This window comes from Ovis aries, chromosome 5, assembly GCF_016772045.2.
Source record: "Ovis aries strain OAR_USU_Benz2616 breed Rambouillet chromosome 5, ARS-UI_Ramb_v3.0, whole genome shotgun sequence".
Taxonomy (NCBI): Eukaryota; Metazoa; Chordata; class Mammalia; order Artiodactyla; family Bovidae; genus Ovis; species Ovis aries.
In genome coordinates this window covers 104,472,516-104,486,597 of record NC_056058.1, presented here as the reverse complement: position 1 = coordinate 104,486,597, position 14,082 = coordinate 104,472,516, and the positions used below count along the sequence as shown (strand labels likewise).

Here is a 14,082-nt window from a genome sequence, read left to right as displayed (position 1 = left end):
GTTGCTCTGAGTCAGACACTCTGTCCACGGTGCCCCTGCCACCAGACAACCGTGACCTCAGAAGGAACCTTAAATGTCCCCAAATTGCAGAGTCTTCTGTGGGGACCTCCTGGGTCTGCTACCCTGAGCAGGGTGGCCCTGGTGCTGCGAACTGAAGTGTGAAAGCTTGTGAATCGTGGGTTTCTGCAAAGCTTTGGGAACCTGCACATGGCCAGGCGCCATGAGCCTGCTTCTCAGCGCTGTCTCCCCAGAGTACTGAGCCACACATCCCCAGTAGGAAGGGCTGCCGTCAGTCCATCTGAAGTATAGCCTAAGGCTTCCCTGGCGGCTTAGATGGTGGAGAATCTGCCTGCAATGTGGGAGACCCGGGTTGGATCCCAGGGTCGTAAAAATCCCCTGGAGGAGGGCATGGCAACCCACTCCAGTGTTCTTGCCTGGGGAATCCCATGGACAGAGGAGCCTGGCGGGCTACAGTCCATGGGGTCTCAAAGAGTCAGACACGACTGAGCGACTGCTGCACTATAGCCGCAGCACTTCTTAGTACCGCTCAGCGGCCATGTGGCCCAGCAAGCCTCAGCTCGTGATGCTAAACCACCATTGGGAGCCGCTGTGGTCTCCTGTGCAAAAGCGTTGGGAAGCCCGGGCAAGGTGTGTCAGGATGGAGGTACCCAGTGGAGTCAGATGGCAAGAAGAGAAAGGAGAGGAGCTCCAAGAATCACCTTGTGTGTGAACTGCGAAGGGTTAAAGGAGTTTGGAGCTGCTGCACTCTTGAGCTTCTAGAGCCTGCCCCCACTGTAGCGGAGCAGTCTGGGTGCCAGGTGAGCTTGTCGCTACCGTTTCTGACGCAGTACCATTTGGTGCTTCTCTGGTTACTTGGTACACGCTCATGGAGCAACACTCAGCCACCCAGTTATCACTGAGTATTCTCTATGTGCCAGGCACGCGCCTGCTGCGAGGGGTTGGCAGTGAGGAGAAGCAGGGGCTTATATTGTGATGGGATGGGAATGTGCCAGGTGGTATGTGTAGGCCTGAAAACGCGGAGATGACTAACGTACTCCTCGCTGTCAAGGAACTTATGGTCCAGGAAAGATGCGGTACGTTCATTGCTCGGGGTGCTTTGGACTGATGTCCACTTTTTGCAGGGAAACTTTCTCCATTAAGAAAATGATTTTAAGTAAATCATTATATTCTTAAGTGTAGTTTTAATATACTCCGGGGCCAAATATTTCCCCTCGACACAATACATTCTATTTTATAACATGAATCAAAGAGGAAATGAGAATAACTTAAAATGAATGGTTTCTTCAACAGATTTCATCAGATATTGTGTTTTTTGAACAATAGGTATCATTGGAGAGATAGTTTAGGCCTAATCTTAAACTTTTTGGAATTTTCTTGGGAAAGTGTCTATAAGGAGCTGAAGAAACAGGTGATGGTTTAGGTAAGTAGGTTAAACTGAATCTCAGAAACCCTGCCCAGTCTCTCCTCACCCTGCTATAGTAGCCGCAGCGATAGGATGAAAGTGTGGTATCATTTACCTTAATTAGCACAGCAACTTGCCTCACATTTTCAAAAAGTGCTAATAGATGTTAACTCAAAATAGATTAAAATACCAGACAAGTTGCTACTACCTTAAAAAGAGTTATAATAATTTTGAAAATGTAAATTATGGTTATACAGTCTTTGGAGAGAACTATAAAATCCAATTTTTCTTATATTTAAAAAAAAACCCTGCAGTACATGCTTTCCCCCCCCCTTTAATCACAGTAATTTCTCCAAATGACACTGCTGAGTATTTCTTTAAGAAGATCCACTGCGTTTCTCAAATCTTATGTGTAATATAGAAATTGCCGTTGATAGTTTGCAGCAGAGGAAAAAGAAATTAAGAACAGATGACCAAGGATCATGGGAAAATTTTTTTTTGAATTCATCTTCGTGTCCCGTTTTTATGTTACATACATTCTATGAGTTGGAACGAGAATAGTTCTTTTCATTCTCGCAAGTGGAGCTGTGCATGACAGTGTCTGCAGAAACACCTATGTAGGCCTGAGAGCTGAAATGATTTGGACCGCCCCAGTGTCTTACACCCAACTTTTTCTCTAAGGCACCAAACTGCTTTTGGAGTCTATACAAAGAGGTGAGCATAGTGTATACTTGTGAGGAGTAAATGAAAATAGCTTCAGGATAAAATGTGTCACACCTCATCGCCAGGAGACACTATAAGTAAAAGATAGAACCTTCCCTAGTGGGAACACATGTATTTCCCCTGAATAGCTTCTACCAACAAAGCTCTGAAATGGAGTATTTGCATTTCCCCTACTGCTTTATTTTCTAGAGTTTACAGAACACAGTTAGCAAACGGACTGCCTAGAAGACACATTATATCCACAGAGGATTACCTGTAGCATGCTTTATACAGCTACACAAAACCAGATGACTGTCCTTTTTTAACCCACAACCTATGAAAGCCAGAAATCTAGCCCACTGTGTATTCTCAGCTATCGGTGGGCCTTGCTTTATGCAACAGAAAAGGTAGACTGAATTTCGGTAAATCAAGGGATATAAAAACACGTTAAGAGAGCTGACTAACTAAATCAACCCTACCATGAGTCTTTGCTAGAGTCGACAGTTAACCCCTAACTGAAGCTAATTCCTGTACTTCATAAATCAGTATCTTCGTGTATCAAGTTTGCTTAAGGTGAATTTTATCTCTCTTCATGGCAGCTATCACATGGTGATACTTTATCTTTATAAAAATTGGGCCTCCAAACAAAATGCCTGTCAGGCCTTGGTGTAAAACTTTGTACAGGCCTATGTGTAGATCAGAAGAGACGCACTGCAGAAGACAAGCCCATCTTTCTGGTGGGTTTAGAGGTTTTCTCTTCTGCCTCCTTTTTTTCATCTGTTTTCAGTTAGCTGTTTCTTGAATGCTGGTGATTGGGCCACATCTACTTTCTCTGCCATTTGAGGGAGATTTTCTGAAAATCCTTCGGCCAGGTGACTTCACCTGTTCCTGAGTGAGACCAGCCTCCTTCCAAGTTCATTTGTGGAAGCGGGGAAGAAAGTAACCTCACCCGCAGCCTGGGGGAACATCGGGTGAAGGCAAGGGAGGGTTTCCTGAAAGCGGCTGTTGAAAACCCAGACTCTGTTACTAAGAAAAGTTTTGGACCCTTCTCCAGAGAGCCTTAAGATAGGATAGATTCTTCTTATATATGAAGTGTATTATCAAGGTTGCTTCTTACCCTGTGGTGATAGCTAATGTTATCAAGGTTTATTTCTGAAATATCTCAGAAGTTGAACAATATTGAACATCACTGTAGAGAATTGGTCACCCTACCATAGCATTAACCAACTCAGTAATGATCATTTATTGAGCCTCAGCTCTACTATAGTAACCACCATTATGAGGACTTTTTTATGTCAGTCACAGTGTTCAGTTCAGTTCAGTTCAGTTCAGTTGCTCAGTCGTGTCTGACTCTTTGTGACCCCATGAATCGCAGCACGCCAGGCCTCCCTGTCCATCACCAACTCCCGGAGTTCACTCAGACTCACATCCATCGAGTCCGTGATGCCATCCAGCCGTCTCATCCTGGGTCGTCCCCTTCTCCTCCTGCCCCCAATCCCTCCCAGCATCAGAGTCTTTTCCAATGAGTCAACTCTTTGCATGAGGTGGCCAAAGTACTGGAGTTTCAGCTTTAGCATCATTCCTTCCAAAGAAATCCCAGGGCTGATCTCCTTCAGAATGGACTGGTTGGATCTCCTTGCAGTCCAAGGGGCTCTCAAGAGTCTTCTCCAGCACCGCAGTCACAGTGCTAGGCATATTATTTTATCCTTGTAGCATCCCATGATGTCGGTACTTCTATCCTGTTTTTGCAGTTGAGGAAACTGAATTTCGAAGTGAAGCCAGGATTCCGACCTGTGCCTGGTTGACTGCAAGGTCAGCTATGGCCACTGCGTTTCTCCTCTGCTTTAAGCACAGCTCTATAGTCTCACCAAAGAGAAAAGGCAGTCTCTGGTGCCCAGACTTGGTTCAGGTAGAAGAGAGTCAAGTGGAGAGATGACTGTGGTGCAGGCTGAGGGTGCTGCAGCGATGGGCCTGCAGGTGCCCACGTGGGCTCAGAGCAGGAGTGCCCCGTGCAGCGTCGCCCAGGGAGCTTCTGAAGGAGCGCGTCCCCGCGCTGAGGACGGGTCTTGGGGAGGTTGCTGGTCTTGGCCAGTAGCGTGTTGGTGTCTGGCAGCGCTTTGCTCTTGGGTTTCTGTTTTCCGTTTGTAGTTTGTTATTGTTTTCTTCATTCACTAAGAAGTAAGTCTGGCTCACGAATGACAAAAGGATCATGGTTCTTGTGGCTCTTACATTGGAACAGGAGCAGACATTAAGCAAAGCAATTATAAACTGACTTTTGAAGGTACCATGAAGAAAAAGTAGGCAGTGTTGGAAGAGAGAATGACCTGGAAGCCTCGCCTGATTTGAGGAGGGGAGCAGGCTGAGAGCAAGGCTCGAAGCTCCCTGGAGAAATGACGCTGAACGGAGGATGAGGAGGACTAGCCGTGGGGAGGGGGTTCTGAAGGGGGCGGCAGGTTTAAAAGTATTCCAGATAAAGAGAACGGCAGGTGCGAAGGCCCTGAGGCCAGAAAGGACTCGGACAGCTTGGTAACTTGACATGAGGTCAGGTGACTGGATGATATCGGAAATGTCCCGGAGAGACAGGCACAGCCAGGCGATGCAAGACTTTGTCAGTTACTGTTTCAGGCAGACTCACTCAAGCTAGACTTGGGTAGAATTTAAATTTTAAAAGATGTTATGTTGCTTAGAAATCCTTTTAAGGTCAGCAGCTGATATTCTCAACTCTGACTTGTATATCAGTTTTTCTTTTTATTCAAAATTAGTTTCTCCATGTTTTTGTAAACAAAAGTCATACATTGTAACACAAAAAGATTGAACTGCATAGCTTGGTTGAATTTGGAATGACAATTGATTTCAATACAAGAAAGTCTTGAATAGAAATTCTGACAAAAAAATAAGCCTCATCAGTGCAATGTGGAAATATCAACTCTGAATTTAACAAAGACTACATGTAACATAGTTTAACAAAACACCATGTTATTTCAGAAAAGTGCAGAGGACTTAATGTCACGGTCAGCATACTCCCAAGCTGGCTTTCAAAGCAAATTGCAAGGGTCTGATATTGTTTGAGGTTTTTCCTGATGGTCCTGATCTTTTTCAGTAGTGGACAGATGTGGAGAGCAAGCACAAAAATGTATCTCAGCAGAACCTTCTTGCAGACCAGCTTATTCAATATAAATGAAGCATTATTGTATTTGAAAATGCCGAAGTGTTCGATAAAGATTTTAAATAAAGCAACCTAAAAGTTGCGGTTCTTAGGTTAATCATTTATTTATCTGAAGGATGAAGGAAGCTGTCTACTTTTGTGATATGAACTGCAATCAGCTTAAAAATAATTGACAAATTAATCCCTTCACAGCACAGCAATTGAAAAGGTGTTAGTTTTAATTAGGCCTGTCTGATTGCCTTGTCTAATCAAGAATCAAGGTGGTGTCTTTGATGGTTAAGGTCTGTTGGGGCCATCTCTGACCTGCCAGCCATGTATGTTTTAGTGATTGATTCCCCGCATTTTCAGCCCTTTTCCACAAAGGGGCCTGAGGTTTGCCAGCACCTTAACATTTAAGGGGAAGAAATATGAACATTTTGCCCAGCACTCCTATCCGGAGTCCCGTGCATCCTCTCCAGCAGCCTATGGTTCTCTCCTAAAAAAGCTGCCAGGTGGGTGGCAGAGTCAGAGATGCGTGAGAGTGTCTCATGCTTCCTCCCCTCCCAGGCACTCACCCTTCAATGGACATGGTTCAGACCTAGGCAAGCCTGCTCCTTTATGCTCCCAGAAAGCACTAACTTCCTGGTACCTTACATCTTAAAAAAAAAAAAACACCCATGGGGGGAACATAGCTCTTAGTACTACGTAGAACTTAGTACTATGTAGAACTTAGCATTACTTACTTGGTACTTAGTACTACATAGAACTTAGTACTATGTAAATTCCCTGGTGGCTCAGAGGGTAAAGCATCGGCCTGCAATGCAGGAGACCTGGGTTCGATCCCTGGGTCAGGAGGATCCCCTGGACAAGGAAATGGCACCCCACTCCGGTACTCTTGCCTGGAAAATCCCATGGACAGAGAAGCCTGGTAGACTACAGTCCATGGGATCACAAAGAGTCGGCCACGACGGAACAACTTCACTTTCACTCTCACTACATAGAACTTAGTACTATGTAGAGCTTAGTACTATGTAGAACTTAGTGGTACTTAGTACTACACGGAACTTAGTACTACCTAGTACGGGGTAGAATGTCATACTTAGGGCAGGTCTTCCCAGCAAACACTTGCCGGTGCTGCTGAGAAGGACGAGGGGGGTCGCGGTGCCCGTGTGTGATGGTGGCTCTTGTTCTCTGGCAGGTCAACGAGGTGACGGTGGAGCAGCTGGTCCAGCAGTACCCGCACATCACCTTCAGCACCGTCCTGCAGGACTGCAAGAGGACGCTGGAGAGGGCCTACCAGCTGGGCTGGACGCCCGGCGTGTCTGCCGCCTCCTCCTAGGGTGCGGAGCTGGGGCGGGTGGCCCCGGCCGAGACGCGACTGTGCTGTGTCCCTGCGTGTGCCCCCTGTGTGTGTCCGTGTCTCGTTTGCATACTGCATAGCGTCCACGCAGTTGCTATTTGTTCCCAGGTGAGCTGGTCTTTTTTGTCTTAAAAATGAAAGATTTTGACAGGCACAGACCTTTCGTTTTTAAGTTCAAAGGTTTATTTCTCTAATTTTTTTTTTTTTTTTACTGTGGAATCAAAAAAAAAAAAAAGGATCCATTATTTTGAGCTTCTAATTTCTGCCAGTGGAGATGCCCCCAAATGAAGGCAAGTGCCTTCTTTTTTGATGAGAAAGGATTGTGCAGTTCTGCGGATGGTCACCAGAAGGGAGTGACGTGGCCCTAATTGGAAGCCTGAGAACTACTGCTTTTCAAGATTTCAAGCACATCCATGGGTGTCGGTTCTCATCCTGTCTCACACGTGTGCGCGCTCACACGCACGCACGCACTTTCTCCCTAGGCCTTTCTCCAGGCCCCGCCCTCCCCTGCCACTCCCCCTAGCGCCCTGCCCCCACGGGGCTCCCCACCTGCCGTCCAGTGGGCAGCTTAGGGACTAGAGAGAGCAGGGCCTTCTGTGAAGTTTCCGTGTGGAGTCAGCGATCTGAACCCTGCTGGCCAGCTCATAAAAGTTAATTATTCACTATTCTGCCAAATTCTCTGGAGTACTACGTATTTGAGTTTTACGTTAACATTTTATTAGCTTTTATTTCACGGATAGTAACTGGTCTGGATATATTTTAATGATATTTGGAGCTAATCTTAGCATTATCCACATTAAAGTCACCAATGTAATTAATAGTGTGCAGTTATTAAAAAAAAACTCTACAGATCATTTAATTATTTTTGTTAATTTGGTAATTATGAAAGTATATTTCTGAGATTCGGGGCTAGTCACATTAATAGAAGATTAATGAATGAGCTATAAGTAGACAATCTTTCTATTGATTTGTTTTTTCTTTTTGTTTTGCTTTGGGCTTTAGAACAGGTTTTTTGGAGATGTGCATGTTATATTTTCACTAGTCCTTATGCAAAGATCTATTGCTGGTTAATGTATGAGTTTAGAAGAAAAGTTAGAAAATCTTTTCATTAAGATTCTGTTTACACTTGGCAGAAATAAGCATTTTTTTGTTTAGTTAAAGATCTCCAGCTTTCAGTTTAGGCAATACCTATTAGTAAATGAATATACATTTTGATTTCACACATCTTTACAATTAATTCATAGTAGGGACTCAGGCTCATAATAACCTTTCCTAAGTCTTGATTTATAATCAAGACAGCAGAGAGCCTTTTTAAGCTAAAGCGTGATTATCTTTCACAGTAGTTAGATATACAAAACCCTGACTTGTGAGTTTGCTATTTATTCTTTCTCAATGTGGACATAACTGTTTTTTTTTGTTTTTTGTTTTTTTTTTTTTTTGGTCTTTAACAGATATACTCAGATTTGAATTTCAGTTTATAGAAGTCCCAGTGTTGCTAAAATGATACTAGCCGTAAGAAGTGAAAAATAGCTTTACATTCAAGTACCATTCTCTTATTTATAATAACTCTTTTTATGTAAACAACTGTTTCCTTTGATCATGTCAACATGCTTCTGATGTGGCATGTTTTTGCTTTTAATTCCAGTCAGTTTGGAAAATCTAGTCGCTAAACACCAAAAGTATTTTTTCCATCACTAAATGGGTTACTAATTTAATTTGAAGGGAATAAAATTTATGTAAGAAAAAAAGCTGTTTGCTATTAATAAACTGTAATTCTTCTTACACATCCAACGGTATCGTCTTCATATTCATTTCCCCACCACTGAAAAATATCTTAAGTCACAATATTTTAACTGGTTTTTAAATCCAAAACTAATTTATAAGATGACATGTATAGTAATAGCTTGAGTGAATAAGCAAAGTTTAATTTTTATATATGTCACACTATATTTTAAATAGTTAAAAAGAAGAGGGGAGAGCCAGCAATGATATAGATGGTGCCATTTCCGTTCAAAGTTGTGATAATCTTGGGAGCGTTACAGTTTGGGTGTCCAGTGGTTTCAGAAGTGTATAACTGATTTCTTTTTAATGTTGCGTTGTTTGAATCTGAAGCACAGCACTGTAACATGCGTTAGCCTGGGGGGTGGGGGTGGGGTGGGCGACTTGCACTTATTCCTTAAGGTGTCGACTAATCCAGAAAGCCGGACGCATCATAACCTGGAAAACTGCTTTGGTGTATTTGTAGGGATCTGTAGAAATACCATATCCAGCCTCAAAGCACTAATCAAAAACAACTAAGAAAACATCACCTTGAATGATCCTGTGATGGTTGTTGAATGTGTTCTCATTAGATACTTTGAAACAAGGCTTAAAATGATTTTTTTCCTGGGCAATCTAAAGTTTCTTTTTTTGCTTAGAATGTCATAAATATATGTGAACATGTTTAACGCAGGGCTTTTTATCCTCTCCAAAATGTCAACAGTATTTTCAGAATAAAGTCTATATGAAATATATTGCTGTAGTGGAAAAGTCTGGTCTTTCGTCTTTAATGTCTTTTTGAGTGGGTAAAGGAAATTCATCCAGTTTGTAGTTTCTATATTTCTGTGAATCTTTTGACCTTGCAGTGGGTTGCAATAAAAGAGAAAGAAAACACAGTGTCTTTTGTTTTCTTTTAGAGACAATAAATGGCCTCCCTGATGCTGGTCGGGTGTGAGGCATGAAGCAGCCGGTGCCCTTGTGTGTTTCACTATAGACTTTATGGAGGTTCAACTAACTCAGAATAATAAACAAGACTGAATTTAGGAGGTTCTCATTTGGCCAGTGAGTACTGAGATAAGATTGAAAACCTCAAGGATTTAAATAATAGGTTTGTTTAAAATACCATTTTCTAAACATTCATTTACTTAGCTTCTTTTTTTTTCTCAAAGTAAATAAATTTATTGAGTTAAAAACATATGTCAGGCACTGGGCATTTGAAAATAAATAAAACTCATTCCCATCCTGAAATTGCTCATGGCCTAGCAAGAAGATATTCTTAAAAATTAGCCACAGCAGTGGAGCGCAGTGGATGTGATAATTAGAGGGAGCACCAATAGGAAAGGCAGCAGCCTTTTACAAAGAGTGAACGAAAATAAAACAAGGAAAAGCAAGTTGAAGAGGCAGACAGTAAGAAAAATTACCATTTTCAGCCTTGGCTATTTATAGGTTGTTTTTTGAAAGAGTCTCCTGAAAATTGGTGTCACTGGCTGCCATCCACATGGGCTTATCTGAATCGACAGTATTTGCATCATTTGTGTTGCCTATAACTATTTTTAAAGGATTCATTACAGGAGTTCCCATTGCCCAAGAGAAACAGGCAGAAATCATCCCAACCAACAAATAGCATGCCAGCAAGCATGAGCTCACTCTCTAAATCACAGAGAATAGCAGGAATAAGCCAGCATTACTGCAAGTCCACAGGGAAAAAAAGACGAGACCCCCATCCTCAGAGGCTTCAATATCAAAGGCTAAGATACATAATTCAGCATAGATGTTTGAAGGATTCAAATATATTAAAAATTATTTATAACATGTATAAGAAAAAAACTACCAAAAGATGAACAAAAATATTTTTAAAATAAAGTTTCTAGAAATGAAAACATAATTGAATGTTAAAATGGAAAGGCATTAGAAGAAAGGATTCAGCTATAGAGAGAATTCATAAACTGAAAGGTAGATCTGAGTAACGTAAAAGAAAACTTGAAACCAAACCATGCTTTTTTTTCCTTCGTGTGGATAATTTCCATATGGATGGCTGACAGGTTAAGGCACATGGGACATATTATGAGGCTCTCCCACATATCTATCTAATCTTGCAGAGGAAAAAAAAAATAGAACAAAGGGGTGGCATTGTTTAAAATTATAATGGTGTTTCATTTGTTTATGAAGAAGAAAAGAAAGATTTTAGGGAAGGATATCAAAGGCTTAATTTCAGGTTAAGTTAATTTTGAGATGCTTATTAGACATCCAAATGAGTACATTGAGTTACGAAGTTTGCTACAGGAGCTCCGTTCCGAGGAGTGGTATACAGATGGCATTTGAAACCCTGAGTCTGTCTGAAATTATCATCTCTGGTCATCACCCATTACTTTAAATAGAAAATGAAGACTAAGGACTGTGTTTTTGATCACTCCAAAATTTGGAAGGCAGGAAGAGAAAGCAAACCCTTCAAAGGAAACTGAGGCAGAATAACCTGAGAGGAAGGCGGACAACCAAGTATGTTCTATCCTAGCATCTAGTGAAAGCCAGCAAAATTAAATCAGCCGCTGCTCAGGGAGACAGTTTACCAATGAGAACGGGAAAAGGAAAAGGGAATCCTTGCGAAGGTTTAGAGCGCTGGTGGCACTTGGCAGGCAGGCATGGGACCGCACGGAGGGCTGCCACTCAATCCGCAGTTCTGCTTCGTAAGTGGAGGAGCGGATTCACCAGCGCTTGTTTATTAAGGTGCTTCGCAATGTGTGCCTATGTGGCAAGCTACTCTGTATCGAATACTTTGTCAGATGCTAAGAGAAAGTTCCTACCTTGTGTAAGTCGGTCGACTGGTGGTCCAGAATTGCTAACCCTAGATGCGAGCTCCCCTGCCTGGGTGGGGGTGAGGCTAGCTCTGTGTGAAGCGGAGTTTACCAGGACCCCCCGTCTAAGCAGGTGGCAGAACCGGAAGAAGATGCTGGTCCAACCCTCTTCGCTCCTGCGCTGGGAACACAGCGTTGCCTAACTCTCCCGGCCCATCACCCGAACTTGGCGGAGCAGCTGTCCACGCGGGAGGGAAGCAGCGGCGAGGACTCCTGCGGCGTGTCTGCCGCGTCATTCCCCACGCAGAAGCCCTGAGCTGCTCTGTAGCGCACCGGGGCCCTTTATTATCGCTTCCCTTTCAACGGCACAGTCAAAGCTGGCACCGAAACCTTTTAGTAACACAGAGGCTTGTCTGATAGTGTGAAAATCTATAGCTGAAAAGAACCGTCAGGGTGAAGTCTATCCATTTCATTACATGAACAAACCGCGATTTATTTACCGATCCTACCACTGCTGAATACTAGGCTGTTTCCCGTGTGGCTATCAAGCTTACTAAAATTCATCCCCCGTTTCTTGAGACACTTAGTAGAAACACATGTAGCAGTATTATTTCCTCAGCCCCTGAAATGCAACCTTCTATCTCCAAGAAATAAACTTTGGAAAACTAACATCATCTCATAAAGAGCATTTCCTTTCCTATGATTTTGCTTGGCTAATAAAACTCGGTATGACTGTCCTCAGCCCAAGAAGAGAGAAACATCCAAAGAGCGTGTGATTATTTCAGCTCTTTTATTCACCATGTGATGGGTGGGTGTTTCTTATACTTTTTTCAGTTTGGCATCAGATCAAGTGGCAGGAGAATTCCTGGCTAGATCAGGCTGGTGGGCGCTCCCCTGAGTTCCTTTCTATAACCTGAAGTTTTCCAGTGGGGTGGCTGTGTGTGTGCTCATGTGCTAATATTAGAAGACAGTGTCGACTGAATGCAACCTATTTAGTCTTCTTTGTTTCTTGGAGTTTTTAGTGATTAACATAATGGAAAATGAAAAACTAGTGAACTAAAGGGCTTTTTAAAAGCACTGTTAAAAAAAAAATAGATGCTGCTTTGGTGGGCCTGGGTGGCTACTGACGATGATAATTTTTATAAATAAGACCAAAATGAATGGTAAAAGCTCAGCAAGCTTGATTCTGTTAGAAAATAATTCTACTGTAATTTAAGCAGCATCTTGCAACTGACTCACTTATTGGCTTAAGTGGAAAAAAAAGACATCTTGATAATTGGATTTCAATGAAGCTTGTATTAGTGTTTCTTCAATTCCAAATCAAAAGATGGATTGCTATTCAGGGCCCATGGATGAATATAGAGAGGCAAATACTTGGAAACACACTCATAGATACTGAAATAATAGGGTTTAATGTGAAAATTAAGTTACTGGCACCCCTTGCTATTAGATAACGTAGATGACTGAATTTGCTCAAATGTATGCTAATGGATGTTTAGCCCATTTCCTTTCTCTTTCCCTGTGGCTGCTGTTGAATGTTACTGCCCCCATTTCTTCCTAGTTACACTTCATCTGTGGAGCTAACCAGAGTCTAAGAATATTAGTGATCAGAGTCTTCATTGCCTCCAAGGATGAATGATACATTTGAAAGTGATCCCCTAACATGGAATTGGGGGGAGGCAGGGAGAATTAAGTAAACTATATAAGACACTCCGTGTTTTGAAATATCTTGTGAATATAACAGAGAAAAGCAGGTAACACACTGTGTGTATGTTTGATACAGTTTATTAAAATCACAGAGCAAGTGCTGTTTAATACAGAGAACAAGGCTGGCACCCCAGAAGCCTCTATCCCAGACTCCCCTTTCCAAGCCCAGACACTTCCCTCCTTCTAGATAAAATCACTCTCCTGGCCTCTATAGAAATCATTTTCTTGCTTTTGTTTTTGTTCACTGAAAAGAAAGAAAAGAAAATGTGTGTGTGGCCGGTGAAAAAGGAGGTGAAAGAGATTCAGGGTTTGCCATCTGAGTAGTCTTAAAGTGTCTTCTAGCTACCCCTGAAGCTTAAAAGAGTGAGTGAGAAATTAATGAAACAAACGTGGGGAAGTATTAAAGATGGGCCATTGTTTAATAAAGAGCACTCCAGGAAACCTGCATTTTGATATTAAAAAAAACACCACCTATTTGAATCCTTAAAAATGTATCTTGGTTTTGAACTTTACATGAAAGAATCACATGGTGTGTATTGCTTTGTAGCTTTCTTTTTTTACATGATAGTGTTCATAGGATCCATGCATTTCATTGTGTGGAAATGCTGTTCTACTACCGAAAAGCGTTCGGATCGTTTCCAAACCAAACATGTCCTTGTACAGGTATCACAGTGCACACAAGCACACAGGATACGTGCTTAGGAGAAAAACTGCTACGCCTTGCGTACCTTCCATTTCATTGGGTGAATCCACACCGTTTCCCGAAACTGTTGAAGGAACTCCCATTTCCACCAGCAGAGTGTGGAAGTTCTTACTGATCACCTGCTTGCTTCCAGCTGCCCTGCAGTCGTGTCTTACTACGGTTAGTCTGCATCCTCCAGAATATTAGGGAGCTGGGTACTGTTTCATCTGTTTCTTGACCACTTAGGAAACAGTGGTTGTAAAAGCCTTTAAACCAATGTTTACCTTCCCGTTTCAGATAAAAGAAGGAACCTAGACAGGAAAGGCCTGAGAGGATTGCCATGGTTTCACTGTGGATCTTAGCTCTGGGGGCAAAAGCTGAGCAAGCTGGGCCAGGGGATGAGAGGCCCTTTAAGAGGTTTACAGACTAAAAGGACAGAGCTTTCTTTCCCTTCATCTTCCTGTCGCTCTAGTCCCTCATCTTCCTATGACTTTACTGCATCCTTTTGTATGG

The 14,082-nt window shown here is 42.5% G+C and overlaps 1 protein-coding gene across 2 annotated transcripts in view; it reads left to right on the top strand.

Moving 5' to 3' along the window:
- Positions 1–9,282, top strand: part of FBXL17 (F-box and leucine rich repeat protein 17) — a 513,866-nt gene extending 504,584 nt beyond the window's left edge. For both annotated transcript variants that reach the window (XM_027970556.3, XM_060416076.1), the window contains one exon: positions 6,469–9,282. In XM_027970556.3, coding sequence (XP_027826357.2) covers positions 6,469–6,609 — 141 coding nt within the window. In that variant the 3' untranslated portion in view covers positions 6,610–9,282. The remainder of the gene's footprint in view (positions 1–6,468) is intronic.
- Positions 9,283–14,082: the final 4,800 nt, after the last annotated feature.